The 20,151-nt window shown below is 36.0% G+C and overlaps 3 protein-coding genes and 1 pseudogene across 5 annotated transcripts; 1 reads left to right on the forward strand and 3 right to left on the reverse strand.

Annotated features, from left to right (window-relative positions):
* Positions 1-1,860: 1,860 nt before the first annotated feature.
* Positions 1,861-4,565, reverse strand: GOS12 (golgi snare 12). 2 transcript variants are annotated; one of them, NM_130083.5, is made up of 6 exons: positions 4,034-4,472; positions 3,393-3,589; positions 2,835-2,924; positions 2,649-2,720; positions 2,404-2,533; positions 1,861-2,312 (listed from the first exon to the last, which is right to left on the reverse strand). In NM_130083.5, exons 1-6 carry the CDS (start codon positions 4,164-4,166, stop codon positions 2,215-2,217), a joined length of 720 nt encoding a protein of 239 aa, NP_182045.1. In that variant the 5' UTR covers positions 4,167-4,472; the 3' UTR covers positions 1,861-2,214. The 2 variants fall into 2 exon arrangements, with proteins under 2 accessions (NP_182045.1, NP_001189748.1); NM_001202819.1 differs by having other exon boundaries at positions 2,043-2,312; positions 3,393-3,643; positions 4,034-4,565.
* Positions 4,566-6,088: 1,523 nt separating this feature from the next.
* Positions 6,089-7,265, forward strand: SAUR36 (SAUR-like auxin-responsive protein family). Its single transcript, NM_130084.3, has one exon. It carries the CDS (start codon positions 6,410-6,412, stop codon positions 6,896-6,898), a length of 489 nt encoding a protein of 162 aa, NP_182046.1. The 5' UTR covers positions 6,089-6,409; the 3' UTR covers positions 6,899-7,265.
* Positions 7,266-8,586: 1,321 nt separating this feature from the next.
* On the reverse strand, positions 8,587-11,132 carry AT2G45220 (Plant invertase/pectin methylesterase inhibitor superfamily). Its single transcript, NM_130085.4, has 2 exons — positions 10,071-11,132; positions 8,587-9,492 (listed from the first exon to the last, which is right to left on the reverse strand). The coding sequence occupies exons 1-2, from the start codon at positions 10,918-10,920 to the stop codon at positions 8,807-8,809; spliced, it is 1,536 nt and encodes a 511-aa protein (NP_566038.1). The 5' UTR covers positions 10,921-11,132; the 3' UTR covers positions 8,587-8,806.
* A 4,713-nt stretch (positions 11,133-15,845) lies between these two features.
* AT2G45230 lies at positions 15,846-19,970 on the reverse strand (annotated as a pseudogene; the record flags this gene model as incomplete). The annotated part of the gene is made up of 1 exon: positions 15,846-19,970.
* Positions 19,971-20,151: the final 181 nt, after the last annotated feature.

Genomic DNA, 20,151 nt, shown 5'->3' on the forward strand with positions numbered 1-20,151 from the left:
TGTGCGATCCCTTTAATACATAGCCTATGTATGTATGGGTGTATGAATTGTATTTTAAATTCTATACAGTAGTTTTCACTGCAACGAGTAGAAAAGTAAAATAAAAGAAGAGTACGGAGTGGAGAGCTAGAGAGAGTAGGTAGGTCATAGGTGGATAGGGTAGAGAGTCATGTAGGCTAATAGGTTAAGCATGTTTATGGACCGTCCAGGCTCCTCGGCTCCGACCCTATGGTCCGTCTCTTTGTCTTTATGTCGCAGGCTTCTCTCTGCCACGTGCATTCTTTTCTCTCCTCATATTTCCTTGTTAGGGCACAGCAACATGCCAAATTGGACATATTCAATCCCTCTCTCTCCCACTATATGTATTTTCTATTCTTGTTTCATTATTGTTATGTTATTAAATCTTTTGATGCTTAATTATTAATCACGTCCTACATTTCAGCGAAGCCTAATCAAAGGCAAGAATGCAACATATGACTAGATGAGTGATGAGTCCCGATTACAACTCTGATAAATGAACTTCGAAGTACGACCTGCACTTCCTCTTTTGATATAAGATAATCGAGAATTGCACCTCGTATATCAATCATAATAAAACCTCATTAGTTTATGGTTAATAGTCTATATATCTTCAATTTAATTATTTACTAGGATAATTTCCCATTAAATACTTTAAATTTGACCATACTATTTCAACCACACTAATGTGTATATTGCACTGACGATAGCTTGCTTTAACTTTTTGGCATTTATGTATGTGTTTACCTCTTTAATATTTTGTGTTTAATTACATTAAAGACACATTTACTCTTTGACATAACATCATCTGCAAATCGTAACTCAAACGTGATGTGATACAAACGAAAAAATATACCGCTAAAATGTAAACAATCATAAGAATGTTGTTGCATTTAACAATCCAACTCAATATTAACCATTACAAATCTCAGATAAAAATCTCGGTAAATTATATACGGAAAAATTATGAGTCTTAAACCAACGTAGACGAAGAATAATTCCATGAGTTTCATAAGTCCGATTGTTCCTAAGGGTTTGTATACCCCGATCCGTGAGTAATCGAATATCGGTGATGGTTCAATGGTTGATTAGTGTACTATACTATAGTCTATAGACATCACATATCAACTGTCTTTACAAAAATTATAATGATTATTTTTTTCACTTTTAACCAAAAAGAGAAACTGAACCTCTTCTGATTCTCTCGAGTGTTTTATTGTCTGAAAATTCGTAAGAAACGGTCTCCCATTGGGAAGCGCAGAATCTAAACAAGCTTTTATTTAAAAAAGAGCCTCTGATTCCTAGTCCTATGTCCAGCCAATGTAAAGCAAAAAGCCAAAAGCTAAAATATATTACAATCTCCTCCCTCCAAAAGCAATATTCAAACTATAATTAGTATTAGATAACGAATCATACGTTGGAGTAACTCTTTGTTACTTTCCTCGTTTAGCCTATATCTTTTACGAGACTATATCCATCTATATTTTTCTAACCCAAATTGTTTTTGATAGGTCCACAATAATTTGACCATATAGTTATTACTTATTAGGAACGAAAACTTAGAAAAGTCAATCAGGCCTGGCTATTATGTGGGCTTTGGCCCACCACAATATCTCTAAACCGGTACGAACCACATTGATTAGCACTTCTTGAAACTATATGTAGGGCACATAAGAGTATAGACAGGAAAATAAATACAAGGGACTGGATCATCATTAGTGAAGTGTGTACCCACTCAAAATAAAGAGAGTGAGGCCTTTAGATATTATGACCTGAGTGGATGTAAATGTAAGCTGAAAGATGAATTTATGAGTTGGATTACTTTTTCGTACAAAGTATTGTGGTCGAGAGGACCAAACTAAGGGAAAGAGAGAGTAATAAAAATCTAACATAATAAAACAGAGCATAATGTGTTGTATTGGACCACATTGTATGTTGGACCAATGTTGAAGAATTTAAGCGTGTGGTAATAAAAAGTAAGTACCTGAATGAAGTCACATGGGTGGATCTTTGATGTTGTGAAATATATGTTTCGAATTTTACTTTTACGATATGATTCAGGGTGTAATATTGTCCTACAAACATATAACCCAACATAATGGCAAAAACACAAAAGCAAGAAAAAACTTGTAAAAAAATCGATCTAGGGATGTCAAGGCAAACTCGTTTTATAGCTTAGGTGTATGAACATTCTGTTTATTTTGAGAGCCAGTAGATGATTAGAAACAACGTACAAGCAGCGATGACAGCGGAGAGGATAAGTGTGTCCCGAGAACGTTTCCTTTTAATTGAGCCTATTAATTGAAAAAACCAAAAGTTGCTTAAGGATAATAGAAGGCTAATGAGATTAGTTGAGAATATCATATAGAGGTTGAATAGAGATACCAAGTAAGCCACGAATCACTGGGAATTTGTCTCCGAGATTTTTTACTTTCCCTTGAACATCTGAAAACAGAGATCGTTGAGAGCCAAGAACTGCTCTTGTCGCTTGAGCTTGACCAATCACATCATCAATCTGCAGCCAAATTCTCCATAACATCCTCATTAGAAAATTACCTTACAAAGTGGGCTATTATTAACAGAATATAACACTCAGATTACAAATGCCATGATTACAGAAAGTATCTTACATGGGATATACTTCCATGGATTGAAGCTCTCTCCCTTAACACTTGCACACCTGGTGACATACTACCAGAAGCCTGCAGAAGCAAAAACAGAACCCAACTTCCAATCAAAATGTGAGCATAGAAGAATGTGTATCTCCAATAATAAGAATATTCATTTTCTAAACTAAGAGGCTATAGGATCTTTACCTTATATTCACTTATGTCATCCCTGACAGAACTCAGAAGCTCAGCGTGTTCTCTCAACGAGTTTATATTTCCTTTTATTCTTCGAAACTCCTACAAGTTCACATTAAAATATCATTATAATGAAAAAATAGGCCCTATAATACGTATGATTTCATATTACTACAGAACACACATAAGTATCACTAAACAAATCTACACTAGTGCAAAGGGGTTTTCCTTTTCAAAATGGGACTGCAATTACTCAGCTAGTATCACTGATCACTGATGCATGATACGCAAACAGTGGATAGGAGTACCAAAACTTTGTTCTATGCAAAGGCATCTATCAACTTATCTACCTTATGCATAATGCACCAAAATTATTTAGCTGAAGATTGTTGCATCAATAGCATGATCAGAATTTTCAAGTTTGAGATCCCCGATATATTACTAAGTTATAATTCTCCAAAATGTCATTCAAACTTCGAAAAATAACAAATAAACTTACGTGATGGGGATAGCTATTGAATACAACAAAGAGCTTAGAAAGGAAAGAAGTCAAATATGGTGCAAGAAAACCTGGGTATATTCATGAAGTATATCCCTGTGCCTTGCTAGTTTTTGAGTAACCGATGTTGTGGGTGCAGCAGATGCAGCACATCTACTCATGGAATCATTAATATCCAACAACTTCTCAAGCAACGATTGAATTTCCATCTCCATAGACTTCCATGATCTCCCCGATCCAACGGTTGGAGACCCAGTGTCAACATACCCTGAAACCAAAACACATTTCAATACTTTCTCATAATTCATAACAAGATCAGTATCTGATACATACAACAATGCAATTCTTAAAAACTGAAAGCTAATGCAAAACAGTAAGCTTAACACACAAAAATTCTTCTTACCTTAGTCATTCACAGAAAAATAATTTTGACAGGAATCTGAGAGAAACATTACCAATTTTAACTTTACTCTACCAAACACCACACATGAATTAAGCATTGGGGAAGCATAACATAGACTGAGCAAACAATGGCGATCAAATTCAATTCGGTGAAGAGATCATATCCAACATTGATTCCTAGATCTATATCACATTACAGACTACTAACCCCCACATTCAGATAGTAGACATAACAGCAACATTCAAAGCAATGGAAATAACAAAGAAAGACACAGATAGCATGATCAAGCGGAAAGGAAGAAGAACGAACCGCCTTGAGTAAACCTGGCGCCTAGCTTAGCGTAAGAAGAGAGCTTAACGTCTAGATCTCCTTCAATTTTACGAGCTTCCCGCCTAAGTTCTTCCCAACCAGATTCCTGCAGATCCAGACTCGATTCTGTCATTTTCCGATCTTCAACAATTCAGATCAGTAACCTCTCCGTTCTTAGATAACTCTCCAGCTCCGCCGTGAACCAATGCCGGAGCTCTCAGTACAACGACGATCTGATTCTCACTGAAACTGATGGAACCAGCGATGACGAGAGGATCGCATCCCTCTTCCCTCCTCCGCTTCTTCGCTCCACTGGTGATGGGCCTTTTAATCAAGGACTTTTATTATTGGGCTCACCATAGTCATGGACTTTTATTATTGGGCTCACCATAGTCATGGACTTTTAATATTGGGCTCACAATAATCAGGGACTTTTAATATTGGGCTTATTAAGGCTTATAGTAAGCCTGAATTGGGCTCTCGATTAAGTTGACGTTAAAAGCCGAGTGACACGTTCGTATATGTACGCACTGTACGGAAACACGAAGCTGATGAGTTGGGATTTATATAAGAGAAGTGTTTGGAACAAACTTCTTTCTGATTCCTATTATCGAAAGGTCCAAATCAATTTGTTTTTTTTTTGTGATTCGGAAATTGTGCTTAACTTCAACTCATAGTTTTTGCTCATATATAGCTAATTTAACTTGGGTTAATAGAAACAGGGATGGGCAAAAAGAAACATATATATATGATCACGAAAAACGAATATCTTCACCAGCTGGGTGGGTCATATCCATTATGAACGTTTAAACGTCTTTTAGCTAGGATACGGACTACAACAAAATATGATTAACCATATATACAAAGAACTTGTCGGTTGGAAACACAAATTGATTTTAAGGAATATTGGTTTTTTGGTTTACGTATTATTGTCGGTTTAATATTTTTGTTTTGCTTTGATTAAGTGTGTAAGTACAATTTACACTGCATAAAACCTTTTTTATATATACATAATTTTGTTAGCTAATTTATCAGAGTATAATCACTCATCTCTCATGTGCTTTTTATTTTATTTTTTAGTGGTCATTTTGTTTAGTTATATTTCATTACTTTAAAATTCCAAGAATTTTTTGGATGCAGCACAAACACGATCTTAATTTACAAATGAACGTGTAATTGTGTAAAGTAACTCAAAATATAGAAAGCTTCTCTTCTCAGATTTGATTCGTGGGAAATTCACCATTTTAGCTCCAAAAAGCTTAGTGAATCCTCCAATTACTCAAAACTAGATCTATCTTTATTGGTCTTTTTAAAAGCTTTTTTGTCCTGATATGAATATGTATATATATCAACCATCATCAACGTACACAAGTAACGCAACTAGAGGACACACCGTACACATTTTGTTCTCGTAATATAATTTTAATTCTATATATATTTTTTACAAAATCACAGACAAGTAGATGATCACTAGGGCACTAACCTTATTAAAAAACAGTAGATGATCACTAACAAATAAATAAACGACATTATAAAATGAGATGGTGGGGATTTGATCTCGTGTGAGTGTTACCGAATAGGTTCAAAACTTTGTCCCACTTGGCCAGCACACGTGTGGTGGCATAGTTGTCTTCATCTTCGAAGTTCAAACATGCTAAGCATGTAAGCTCCGACAAAACATATTCAGATAATAAAATAATTTCAGGCCTTTCTTCGATAGATCATATTTTCAGATTCAAAATCAACCATAGATAATAATATCTGCGTAACGAATTACACGCTAAAATACCATAATAGTTTGACACTACTGTTTTTTTTCGTATTGTGAATTTGTGATTGATAACCCATCAAAACGTTTCAGTGATAATGATAAATGTAGGCTAAAGGTTAATGGGACGTGTCATATTTAATGTAGATTCTTCGGGTTTGGACTATCTGCCAAGCAAGAGAAATATGGCAGTTTTAATCTAATCCAACGGTCATAGACCTTAGTCTTCATCTAACCGTTCATTTATTTAGACTCCATATAAACTCCTTTAAAGACCTCTTGTCTTTCACTCATTCTTCTCTTGATCTCTTCTTCTTTAACGTTTATACTTTATATACATCGAAAGCATTTCTTCTTTGTCCGTTCACATCATTTTCGAATTTGTGTTTTCCCTAGAAATTGTCTTTTTTTTTTTCTTTCTTATAGAGAAAATCAAGAAAATGTAAAAAAGATTGATATATTTATTTATTCTCGTTCAAATGAATCACTCTTTATTTGACTCGTTAGTCCATGTCTCGTCTCACTCTCTTAATCTCTATTTCCTCTCAGATCTCTCAAAAAGTGTAGTTTTGTGACAAAAACTGTTTTTTAAAGTTAGCTATAAGAAGATGAGGAAGATCATAGGGTTTAGAATCGGGAGACGAGTCTCAAGATGGATCTTTCGCAAAACCCGGATCCAACGTTCAGGATACAACCGGATACACTCGACCCAGCAAGCTTGCATGCTGATGAGACCATTAGCCAAACTCAAAAGTTGGGGCCAACGTCTCAAGCAAAGTTTCAGACGCAGGTCTACGAGAAGATCCGCATACATACCCGTTGATCATAAGAAAGCCGACCCGGTTCCAAGGGGACACTTAGCTATCTACGTGGGTCAAAAAGACGGCGACTGTCATAGAGTTTTGGTACCCATCGTTTACTTTAACCATCCTTTGTTCGGTGAGCTGCTTCGAGAAGCCGAAAAAGAGTACGGATTTTGCCACGAAGGAGGTATCACTATTCCTTGTCTGTATTCAGATTTCGAACGGGTCAAGACCCGGATCGCATCGGGGTCAAGTTCTCGGGTATTTCCATGGGGCCGTCATTGCCGCAATTGAAGACAATTATGGAAATAGTTCTTAGGATTTTCAAGCTTTTATTTTCTTTGTAGATATTGTTCCCTTTCATTTACCATTTTCTAATCTTGTTACTTTTTGTCACTTTACACTTTTCTTGTGATAGTCTCAATTATACAGTAAGCTGATAACGTAAATAATTATTAAGAGTCTAATAGTGATTATCGATAATGATGTGATTAGCATGGGGACACTTAGTGGTATACTGTCTTTGGACATTGATATAAAGATGAAATGGAAATTGGTGATGAAACACCAAAGGAAAAGTGTAACACGATTCTATTCTCTATATGGGTCTACTCAAGATTTTTAGCTATCAATTGCAAGGATATGTTTGTTGCTTGCTTATTCCCACTAACTAATTATATATTTTGAATACTACTTATACCCAAATAAATATATTTCGAATACTATTTAAGTATGGCTAGGCCTAGCTAGGTTAGACGACAAAATATTTTGGCTTTTGTGGTTGCCTTGTCTGATTTGGATACGAAACACTTTGACGTGAAAGATGTTCAATTCTAAAATGAGCGTCGCGATGCGATTGATATCCGAAAGAACAACTAATTTATCTATATATTTTGACTTTTTGACTTCTGGTTACACATTTTTCAAAATGTTCACACACATACATACATAGTCGAAATTAAATCTGATTTATTTAAACACTTAGTGAGAATCTACGCACTTACGCATAACATGAATCGTAATCTCAGAGACGAACCAAACATGTTATGATGTTAATTACAAATATCCGTACAATCAATGCATGCATGTATGAACGGAAAACGATAAACGACGTGCCGGCTCGGGCACTGCTTCAGTAGTTGTAAATAGAAACTAAGTTATGGAAATAATACATGCCACGGTTCTTGGAATAACTTTCTCCACTTGACCTGTAATATGCATATTATCTATCGGTGGGATCTTTCATTTTCAGGTGTATTAATCGCAGATCCGCAACTAGACAAATAATTTTCATAGGTTGATAGATCTATAATTTGGCTTGAGTTATAGATTGGTCCAAGTTTAAGATTTAATTATTGAGTTGACATTAATTTGCTTGTGTGGTCGAACCATTAACGGTTTTGGTCCATACAAAAAGAATATACCAACTTGTTGCTGCATGAGGCCATTAGATGAATGTATCATATATCTACATGTGACCAGAACTTGTAACATAATGGGTTACACTAAAGTTCAAAAAAAAGGGGTTCAAATTTACATATTCCATGTTGTCGTACATATATCAACACATATATAATTACATCTTTTTAAGAACAATAAACTCATAATTTATGTTATGTTCCCAATTAATTTATATATTACTTTTGCTTTGATGTTTTATCATAGTTTTTATAACAAGTATTGTTTTGAGTATATATGTAAGAAACTTTATATTCGGGTATCTTCTTTGTTAATCTAATGAAAACCTCCATTATGATTCTATTTTTATTAACAAAGGAGAACTCAATTTGTATTAATTTATACACTTTTATGAAATATCTTAGGGTAGTTATTAACATAACACTGGGTCATGGTTTGGGTTATGGAGAAGGTTAATGGGCCATAAGATCCATAATATTCGACATTCGCCTCAAGTCAACACAATAATGACTCGACTTAAATCATTTTTTTTTGTTAAAACTGAAAACAGTAATAGAATCATCTAGAGTTAAAAAAACAAACCTAATAGAATCATCGATCATATGACATTATATTTCAGATGAGAAAGAATACAATATCTTTACAGAAAAATGAAATTGCATAAATGATTGTAATACATAAAATTATACAATAGTTTCTATAATGTAACAAACAATATTTATTCTTTGTAATAGACGAATCAATTGCGTTGTATATACAACTTTGCATCATACCATATATTCACTAGAGACCAGAAGTGAACGGCACGCTAGATGGAATCCAAGAGCCACCGGCGAGGAAAGTACCAACAGTAAACTTGGAAGCCTCTGAAGCAGAACCAAGGACCCGAAACCCTGGCCATGTGACCCGACCCGAAGTTGAAGCACCCGGACCCGTATTTTGAAACTCAGCATAGAACAAAGTCTTCAAAGCGAAATTACCATCCCACTCGAGCCAGCCACGTGGATCAATCAAACTATCAAGAGAAGTCTTCATAAAAACCGTCCTAGAATATTGTCTCCAAGGTCTACCCAAATAAGTCTTTGTGGATCCCAAAACGGGTCGAAGATCCGAAGCGGCCGTGACCCGAGAGTTGTGGATAATAATCCCCGTGTTTTGATTCGGGTCGGATCTTCCTTGAGCTGTGATTGTGTTGGTCTTACTACGAGGACGACGTGCGAAAATGTTGCAGTTCTGGAGAACCGCGGCTGCGTTTCCGAAGATAAAATCGACAGTTCCATAAACGTCGCAATCGCGGTAAAACTGACGGTTGGAGTGAACGTAGAGTGTGTCTTGGTAAGCTTCGAAACTGCATTGGTAAAAAACTGACAGATCCGACCCGGATCTTAGAGCTACCGCTTGTTCGTTGCTTGCACCCGCCGTGTTTCGAAACGTGATCCCACGAGCTATAAACCCGTCTCCGACCGCCGCTGCAATAATGTGAGAAAACCGATTAATTATGATCGAAATTTTGAGAAAGCCGATTAATTATGATCGAAATTTTGAATAATTTTTTTTTAGTAAGTAGGATATATATATATATATATATATATATATATTAATCGTCAAGATTTATATTTAACTACAATTAGCTTATAAATCAATTATTCGTAAAATATGTGATCTTGTACAATTTTATTTGGTAAAACTTACGGGAAAAAATAAACAGCTTATGTGTCATTGACTCATTTCACGATATTATCAAACCTAAAAAAAAACTGCGTTGACTTATATGTTTTATGACTTTTCACTATCATAAAACTGTACGGACCAATTATTATTTTTTTCAAGAAAAATATATTAACCTATAATTGTAGAAAATTCTAGACCAAATCTTAAATTCAAGACCTGTGCGTGTTTTTTTTATATCCCTTTCAATTTTGCTATCTAGTTTGGTGTGTTCATGCACGTAAGATTTTGCAAACTAAACCATATTATATTATATAGTATATATCTCATCACTAAAATAAACAAAATTAATCAATTGTTGTTTTGTAACCATACGTACCGACAGTAGCTGAGTTAAAGGTTGTCGTTCCTCCTCCAACACTTTTGCTTCCGGTAATAATCGTCTTCCCTATACCATCACCTCTCAACATGACATTCTTTTTCCGAATCTCAAGGTTCTCACTGTAAACGCCTTGCTTCACATATATAACGAACCTACCACTCCCCGAAGCAGCATCAATCGCTTCTTTTATCGTCTTAAAATTGCCAGATCCGTCTTTCGCCACCACTGCGTTATCTTTTGGCGTCGAGCTTTGCAAAAGTTTCCGGTCACCAGGTTTGACCCACGAAGGGAACCCGTCTTTCTCGGGTGGGGTGTAGTTGAAAGGAACTTTGTTAATGGCGAGTGTGTTGCATAGAAGATTCGAGACGTTGTTTGACATCAAAGGAAGGACAATATCGGTAACACCAAGCTCTAAGAACCCAGCTCGACATGTGTCAAGATTGGTTAGAGCCGTGCTTAGCCATGTTTGCGCGTCGAGTTTTGAGCACTTCACGTTTGGGTCCATTGTCTCGTTGATTTTAGAGACGGTGAGGTCGTAGAGCTTGATACAATCTTCCCACGCTGCTTTTTCACGTGTGTCACGGCACTTTGGTCCTAGTGTGAACGCGTGGGTTTTGGCGAGGATGGCTCGGTCTAATACGAGTTTCATTGAGATTTTGAGAAACTCGGATTCAGACTTTATGGGTTCATTGTTTGAGTTATGGGTTAAGAAATACTCGCAAGGTTTAGGGTTTGGAGTTTGGCTGCACCATGCTTTCACGTCTTTCTGGTTGTACCCGGAAACGGTCGATGCCACGAGAATGCATAAGATCACAAAGTTAATAATATAAGCTCGAAAAGCCATCATAAGACCAAATGTTTTGAGAAACGAGAAGTTTGTGTTTGAAGATTTTGATTGATGAGATTTGAGTCTTGAATCGATGTGTTTATATAGATGTGGGGACTTATGTTTTTTAATTTAAATTAATAATCAAATATATTAATATGTAATTTCATTGTAGTTGAAGCAAAAAAGAAAAGTATATATGTTTATACCAACCAATGGATTGGTAACGATCATGCCGTCATATATTCTCAATTTTGAATTTTAATTTTCTTGTTTGTGCTATCTTTTTGACGTGTATACTAATACGCTTTGATTTGACCACGAAACAAATTTTAGTGTGATATTCAGTAATAACCAGAAAAAAATCAGTCTACAATCTAATCTTGGTACAAAGTATTGGACACAGATTAAATGTGATAGCAAGAAAATAATAGGTTTACGAATACGCATAAATCGTAACTAGTCTACCCTTTATATTTTTTCTTTCTCAAATTTAATAATCTTACTGGCATAAACGCGTCTATGGGACTTAAACTCAATTGACTTAAACATGTAATCGCTATCCACAAAGACATATCAAACGTCGACGTTAACTTCGCAATACTGTATGCAGAAGTTTTTTTAATCAATATAATCGTCTCCTTGCCGTAGCGCACACTGTATACGACCATCATCAATTTGCACAAAAGACAGTATAAAGGGCCGGGGTACTTTTTTTTAATAAAGATTCTGTTTATTCTTATTTTGATAATTGGTTCATGATGCTATTTCTAGGTGAAATATAACTATAGAAGTATTTTGAAATTGGTGAACTTTTTTTTTTGGGTAGTTTATTGACTTCTTGTGTACATAATCAGATTGACTACATAAAAGATGATTTCCTAAAGGTTTTCTAGCTAAACTATTAATCTTTTTTTCATACACAAAAACTACAGAAAAGGTTTTTGATCTTATAATAATCTTTAGAGATCTGGAACCAATTATAGTTGATAATACTTTGATAAAATATACACTGTTTTTCCCAGTGAAAAGTTTGTATGCAAGAGAACTTTGTTCACCAAATGAACTATCCACACAAAATTACCTATTTATCTAATTACGAAAAAATATCATTAGTATCGTCCAACTAATTATAGAATCATGATATCTAACGAATCATAGTTATTTCTTTCAATAATAATAGATAAAAAAATTTGTGGGGTTAAAGTTCATGTTTGAATAGCCCTATATATATTGAAAGGGCTCTTGTTTTGGTGGGTAGAATGGAACTATGAAATCTCCGGGCTGGTGGACAAAATTTTAGATGTTTGTCAACTGTGCTTAAGCCTTAAACTAATTAAGTTGTTAAGGAAACATATATAGATAATAGATCCAAACCATTTTATTATTATATATATGTTTGGTCTCTTTTAAAATAAAAAAATCGAGAATACGTAAGACGATGGTAGGTAGATCATCTAATATTTAAACGCAAAAGATACAAATGATCTTATCCCGTCCAGAATCTGATTATTAAGAGGTTGAAGAATTGGTTACATGCAATGCAAAGCTATATATGTTTCTAATACTAGAAATGTACCCCGCCAACGTTTGAATTGAGAACTCATAACTAATTAACGTAATACTATCAAGTAAGAGAAAAAACACACACTGTCACGAGTACGAATTAAAAACCAGTAATGAGAAAGGCGGCATCATCGTCATAGTCAGATCATATTGATTTTATTTTTCTTATATTTTTCTAATCTAGTTACTTATAATAATCCAATACGAACCTACCTAATACCGTGACACTTAGAGAATTTGGAGTTTGTGAACAAAATTAGTAATGAGTAGATAATTGGTTTGATTCCATGATTTATTATTATATGTTTTGTTACATTTTTATATATTGTAATATTTTAAAGACGTTTTGAGATGATAGACTTTCCTACTCATTTATCTCAACAAAACCTTATCATAAGATCGAACTTGGGATTGGATCGGTCGGACCAATTTAAGAACGTGTTAATTTTGAATAGGATCCACTACACAAATTGTGGATGATCATATATTGATTTCAGTTTGAAATAGATTGGCAAGTTTTTTTTTAAAAACAATTACACATCACCCAATTTGGAGATTTGTTTTTAATAAAAGTAACTTCGAAAAATCATAATCTATAGTATAGAGCTAAACAATCCGCCTTAACTTTAGATAAACAAAAAGATTGGTGAGTGTTATGGTTTTAAAGTGATCATATGTGAAGTTATTGGCATAAAAAGAAGTAGTCAAAGGAAATCAATATGGTTTTTAATAATTTTCAGTTACATTTTATAGGTTAATTAGTTCATGTTTATTTTTAATACATTTTTTACTATTATAATAAATAAATACTAAACACATGTACGACCGCTTGGTCGAGACTACAAAGACAGTTTTTATGCGAGCTAAATATAAAACATCACAGATTGTTGTGGTCATTATTGGGCGGTCCTCAATAGCATGCCCAAGAATATTTTTTCTTTTAAAAAAAAAAATCTCTTACACAATAATGTAAAATTTTCACTTTTGTGCTCACTTAATCAGACTCTCTCTTTTTGGTTTATGGTTAAAATCAAAATCCAAAAAAGAATTGTGTTGTAAAGAGATTAGACTTTGTTTGAATGTTTACTTAATTGGTATAAGTATCATATTCTAGCTATGGGTTTTTGAAACGTCCTCGTTCAAAGCAAGACTGCGTTACACGTAACGTCGACGGAAGAAACGAGGTTTCAAAAACTACCAGAAGCCGTAGAGAGGTCTCAATCCATGAGTAGATTACCAACATTATCATTTGGTCTAAGTTGACTTTTTAAGCACGGCCACAAAATAGTATTAACACGTTCCTTATTTTATAGGTAACGAAATTAATTGTTTTTGAATAAAAGCTTTGAAGATGAAGTAACGATCGATAAAACGATATGATTTGACTCTGGAAGTTAATCAGTCTTCTCATGGATTATCCATAGAAATTTCATATTCAGGAAAAAACTAAAAATCAACTATGTATATGAAGAGGTAATCACCAATTTGAGTACTATCACAATCTACTCGATCGTTTGACAAAATTACATCATGAATATACTTACAAATATTAAAAAACAACTATTCGGTTGACGATATTTATCACCTCCATAGGGACAGTTTTGTTTTTGTTGACATTCGTAAGGACACATTATGATGCTCTCACCTTCGCAGAGACAATTTTTTTTTGCTTAATTTTTAAAAAATTTAGCTTGGGCAAAAAAAAAGAAGAAGTCAGCTTTATAAAATGAAAAATAATTATAATCTGTTATTTTGAAGCAACCGTTTTTTAAAAAAAAAATCTTTCAAAAAACAAAAAAATTAAGCCGATTTTGATCTAATTTGTACATGACCAGGCAACCAGCAGTCATGTTAGCTAAGACCTAATTTTGAAGCAATCCTGACATATTTTAAAATTATATGCGGCAGTGCATATATGCGTTAATCAACACACATCTAATCTGTATTAATCATATCTATATGTAAAATGAACACACATTAGTTTTTAAAATTCTCACGCAAAAGAAAAGAGGTACAAGTAGTTGTAGCAATAATAGATAGACTTTAATTAAGATCGTTAAAACCTCGTTATCGAAAGGACGTACGAATATTATATTGAAACTTTCTCATTTTAAGTAATGAAATGGAATATTCGATTTTCCACAATAGTTTAGTATAAGACTATAATGTACTGATTACTTATAACTCAAGTTTCCGTTAAAGGCCCGCAAAGACTTTGTTTGGCTGTCTTCGTTTTGGCCTCGATCCTAATCATTTCACTATTTCAGATTTTGTTGTTATCCATCTCTTTTTTTTACAACTAGGTGTTGCCAACGCCACTCGCATCAGTTCACTATTTCTGATTTAACAAAAATTTTGTTCTTGTCCAAGTACTCAAATGGTACGTATAATTAAGCAGAGTAGACTATCAAATAAATAAGAAAATTTTGATATTATGGACTAATGAACTATAAAACTTAAACTGAGTAGATACACTATATTGCAAATCTTAATACTTTCGATACACTATATTGGAAAACATGGCTGAAGCCTTATAAACTTGATAGCTTATCGTGATTTTCAAGTAACCATTCGTACTTTTCAGGTGAAGCTACTTTAATTCTTATTTACGAAAATGGGAAACTGTTTCAATTATCAGAAAACATCCAAAAACCAAAGACAATTTATTTTCTAGATGGTTTCAACGTTTAAGATAAGACAATTGGTTGTCGCTTAACCTTTTACTAGAGAGTATAACATTTAGCATACTTTTAAATCTGAGATATCATCTATGTGTCTTAAATTTTGTAAACAAAGGCATAGACTTTTAACTTTTTTTAAAAAAAAACAAAAAAAACAAAAAAACAAAAGCAGAGACAAGCCCTCCTCATGCATGAGAATTGAGATCTGAGAATACATAAAAGCATAATTTTTTTTTTAAAAAGTTGAGTTTACTGTGAGATTTTATTTTTATTTAAGTGAACATCTTAGTGAAAGTAAAACAAATTGGTATATTTTTGGAATATATTTGTTCTTAATGTAGTTAAAATTGGCTATGGACTTGGAGCCCGCCGCATGCATGAGATAGTATGTAGTAAGTAATTGGGCCCTTTACAAGTCTGGTGTAAATGCTAATTGGGCCACCTATGGAACAATTGGGTCGGGTGTATGTAGTAAAGCAATTTGTGTGTGTGTTCTTTCTTTGGTCATCAATGTTTTTAGTTGATTCTACAAAATTGGATGCAAATTCATAGAGATTGGAAAAAAACGTTTTTTTTTTTTTTTTTTTTTTTGAACATCTGCTATATAAGATAGGAAAAAAACGTTATTGTGAATTTTCAGATTTTTTTTTTTTTTTTTTTTTTTTGCTCAACAACAACTTTATATTTTCCAAAGAACAATTACACTGTTTCTAAATCCACAAGATTTTTAATCCAATCTGGCGTAATAGAATACATTTTGGGGTCATAGTTCATTAGAGAAAGAGACTCCCTTGCAGTTCTATCAGCCACGTTATTCCCTTCGCGTCTCGTAAACTGAAACTTAACCTCCTCAAAGTGCCGAAGTAAGTTCCTAATATCTTGGATTCTTGGAGCTAAACTCGGGATGTCCATTTCATTCTGAATCAAAGATACTAGGTATTGAGAATCCGACTCAAAGATCACTCTCCTGTAGTTGAATCTTGACAAAGAAAGAACTGCCCATCTGAGAGCTTCAACTTCAGTCTCCAGCACAGATTGTTGGCTTGGTAGGGCCCGCAACCCCAACCACAACAATCTTCCTGTATGATTTCTCAAAACCCAACCAACTCCACAATTACCCAAATCCTTAGACCATGCACCATCTGTGTTACATTTCACCCACCCGTGAGAAGGGGGTTGCCATTTTACACACCGATCACGTGTAGAGCTTGTCACTTGGGGTTGTGGTTCCTTACGATTATTCCATGCATCCATGTCCTCTGTTGCCTTAAGGATCACTTGCGGGGCTGTGAATTCTCTCCCTTTGAAAACTAGATCATTTCTGTTCTTCCACAAACGCCAGAGAATCCAAGGAATCAGTGCATGATGATCACTCTCTTCCGGTTGGGATTTATGAACAGAGAGCACATGATGCATGTTCCTAAACAAAGATTCAGCCCATTCCCCACCTGGAGGTGCTGGAAGAGGAGAAATTGCCCAAGTCAACCGAGCAAAAGGGCATTTAAAGAGTAGATGATTCACCGTTTCTCCATGGGAAGGACATCTAACACAGCTCTTCTCTCTAGCCAGGTGCCTATAGGCCAGGTTACTAGCAACAGAGAGGCAATTATTCACACATCGCCAAAGGAAGTGGTGAATTTTAGGAGGCACATCCAATTTCCAGATCTGTTGGAAGATAGGGTCTAGACTTGGCTGTAGGACCTCTTGGGGATTGTTCCTTTGGTTAATAATTTCAGTCATGACCCAATATCCTGATTTCACCGAATAATGACCAGACCGACTATACTCCCAAGTAAACCTGTCCCTTGTTTCTTTTCCACCTGGTCTGAGAGCCAAAATGTTCTCCTGAGTATTATCGGGAAATAACAGAGACACCAAATTCCAGTTCCAATCTCGACCATCCGGCAATAACAGATCTTTGACCACGTGAATGGAATTGGCAGCATACTGACTTACTAAGTGTGATCTCTTCACCGCTTGGGCAGCCTTCGCCGGTTTCGCACCAATCCAAGGATCTGTCCACACATTAATAGTTTCTCCATTCCCAATCACTGCCCGAATTCCTTGTTTGATGAGAACTTGTGCCTCATAAATACTCTTCCAAGCAAACGATGGTCGAGACCCTAATGGAGCATTGAGCGGATCCGATTTACTGAAATATCTGCTTTTGAAGACCTTTGCCATTAGGGAGTCTTTTTCTGTGATCATTCTCCAAAGCTGTTTTCCCAAGAGGGCTATATTAAAAGCTTCAATTTCTTTAAATCCAAGTCCCCCCACAGCTTTTGGTCTGCTAAGATGGCACCATGCTTTCCAGTGCAAACCTCTGCCTTCCTTTTTATTCTTCCACCAAAATTCAGCCATTACTGATTCGATTTGTTGGCAGATCGTTTTTGGAATCTTGAAACATGACATTGTGTAGGTTGGAAGCGCCATAGCCACTGCCTTGAGGAGTATCTCCTTCCCACCAGGAGAGAGGAAGTTTGATTGCCACCCCAAGACCTTCTTCCCCAATCTATCTTTTAAATAACTCAATGTGGCAACCTTGGAGCCTTGGAACGATTCTGGTAGCCCCAAATAGACTCCTTCCCCGCCTTCTCGTTCAATACCTAGCTTCCTTTTCACCAAGCAGCGTCTCTCCTCTGAAATGTGTTTCCCAAAATAGATACTCGACTTAAGGTAATTAACTCTCTGCCCTGAGGCAAGACTGTACTCCTCAATGATCCTGATTATTTGGCCCAATGCTTCATCGTTTACTTTGCAGTAGAACATGCTATCGTCTGCAAATAGTAGATGGGAGATAGGAGGAGCTCCTCTAGCCACTTTAAGTCCAGTAATTTGATTCTTTTGCTCTGCAGACTGTAGCATCTTGACCAGCATTTCAGTACAAATTACAAAGAGGTAAGGAGAGAGGGGGTCACCTTGCCTTAATCCTCGAGATGGGATGATCTCACCATGAGGGGTCCCATTAATCAGCACTTGGTATCGAACAGATTTAACACACTCCATTATCAGCCTAATCCAATGATCTGCAAACCCCAACCCTCTCATTGCTTTTTCCAAGAAGGGCCACTCCACTCGGTCATAGGCTTTAGAGATATCAGTTTTGATAGCAATGAACTCCTCAGAACATTTATTATTCGAACTCAAGGCATGAAGCAGTTCATGAGCTATTAAGATATTGTCACTGATAAGTCTGCCCTTAACAAAAGCCGCTTGAGTTTCTGAAATCAGGCTAGGGAGAATCTTCTTTAATCTGTTAGCCATCAACTTCCCAATCACCTTGTAAATCACGTTACACAGACTGATAGGTCTGAAGTCAGTCATTTTCTCAGCTTTGAGGATCTTCGGGATAAGGCAAATATTTGTCTTGTTCATTCCTTCCTCAATACTGCCCGACCTGAAGAATGCCTGAACCATCTCTGTTATCTGATCCCCCATAGTCTCCCAAAATTGTTGGTATAAGAACCCATTCATTCCATCAGGCCCGGGGCACTTATGAGGGTTGATGCTAAAGGTAGCTCTCTGAACCTCTTCCTTCGTAATGGGGGCAAGAAGGTTATTATTCATTTGATCAGAGACTAAAGGCGTGAGATTTTCTAACTCCTCAACCGTGTAACCTACATCCTCCGATGCAAATAGCTTCTTAAAGTAGGCCTCTGCCACTCTTCCAAGATCTTCATCGGAGGTCCATTCCCTACCCTCTTCATCAATGAGTTTCTGGATTCGATTTTGGGCTCTTCTATTCTTGGTAGCCGCATGGAAATACTTTGTGTTCCTATCCCCATTCCTCATCCACATAATTCTGCTCTTTTCTTGCCAAAACTGTTCCTCATTATTATATTCCTGACTCAATTCCTTCTTCAGTCTCGCCAGCTCCCTTCTATCAAAAGGAATTTGTTTGGTAGCAGCATCTAGTTTAAACTGAAGCTCCTGGATCCGAACAGCAGAACTTGGCTTTGAGACTCTTTTCCACTTAGATATTTCTCTTCTACAGCTTGCAATTTTCTCCATCATTAGAGCATTTGTTTTCGTAGATTGTTGGGACCAGAAGTTACACAATAGATCCTTGAAACCCTCTCTCTGTACCCATCTCTTGTCATACTTGAAACCGGCCCATTTCCTCCAGTTGTCTCCCACAAGATTATTAATGAGCGGACTGTGATCCGAACAGATTTTCTGTAAATAAGTCGCTTTAGCCTGGGGAAAGAGCTCCATCCAAGCTTGGTTTGCTACTGTTCGGTCCAATCTGCACTGCACTAACTCATCATTGCGATTCCCATACCATGAAAATTGATAGCCTGAATGATTAACTTCCCACAATCCACACGAGTTCAGCATTTGTCTAAATTCAAGGCAGGATGACTCCTTTCTCGCAGGCCCTCCAATCTTCTCCGAGGGGTCCACAAGCTCATTAAAATCTCCTGTTAGCATCCAAGGGCCACTTCTACTCAATCCCAGTCTTGTTAACCTCTCCCACAGTTCTCCCCTTTCAGCTTGAACAGGTTCACCATAAATGCAGGTGAGGTAAAACTCCTTGTCTTGCCATATCAGTAACGCATCAATTAATCTTTTATCAGATTGTAGCACTTTGATCTGTACTGAATCTTTCCACATTAGAGCTAGACCACCACTCTTCCCTATCGGCTCAACAGTATGCAAATCAAAAAATCCAAGATGGCCTACCACATTCTCCAAATAATTTCTTCTCTTCTTAGTCTCACAGAGGAATATAACCTCTGGGAAATACAGACCACGTATTTCCCTCAGGTGCCGAACTGTCGGGGTATTCCCCACCCCCTGACAGTTCCAGCTCAGAATCCTCATTTTAAATTCGAAGGGTTGGAATTAACCATCAACCCTTCTTTCAAGTTTTTGTTGCTATCATTCTCAGGTAAGATACCAGAAGAGTGAGAGCGATTGGCTGCCACTGAGGAGGCAGAATGATTAGATAATTGAGCTGCCACATGAGCAGAATGATCTTGATGAACAGAGTTCTCCTTGCAGA

The sequence above is a fragment of the Arabidopsis thaliana genome, chromosome 2 (genome assembly GCF_000001735.4).
Source record: "Arabidopsis thaliana chromosome 2, partial sequence".
NCBI lineage: Eukaryota > Viridiplantae > Streptophyta > Magnoliopsida > Brassicales > Brassicaceae > Arabidopsis > Arabidopsis thaliana.

What these genes read in the sequence shown, in the direction of transcription:
- GOS12 (NM_001202819.1), bottom strand. Translation starts at nt 4,166, where the DNA reads ATGACAGAATCGAGTCTGGATCTGCAGGAATCTGGTTGGGAAGAACTT. An exon ending in ATGACATAAGTGAATATAAG is followed by an intron (nt 2,721 to 2,834) that starts GTAAAGATCCTA and finishes TTGCTTCTGCAG; the next exon opens with GCTTCTGGTAGTATGTCACC. An exon ending in AGTGATTCGTGGCTTACTTG is followed by an intron (nt 2,313 to 2,403) that starts GTATCTCTATTC and finishes TTCAATTAATAG; the next exon opens with GCTCAATTAAAAGGAAACGT.
- AT2G45220 (NM_130085.4), bottom strand. Translation starts at nt 10,920, where the DNA reads ATGATGGCTTTTCGAGCTTATATTATTAACTTTGTGATCTTATGCATT. An exon ending in CTTTAACTCAGCTACTGTCG is followed by an intron (nt 9,493 to 10,070) that starts GTACGTATGGTT and finishes ACATTATTGCAG; the next exon opens with CGGCGGTCGGAGACGGGTTT.
- SAUR36 (NM_130084.3), top strand. Translation starts at nt 6,410, where the DNA reads ATGAGGAAGATCATAGGGTTTAGAATCGGGAGACGAGTCTCAAGATGG.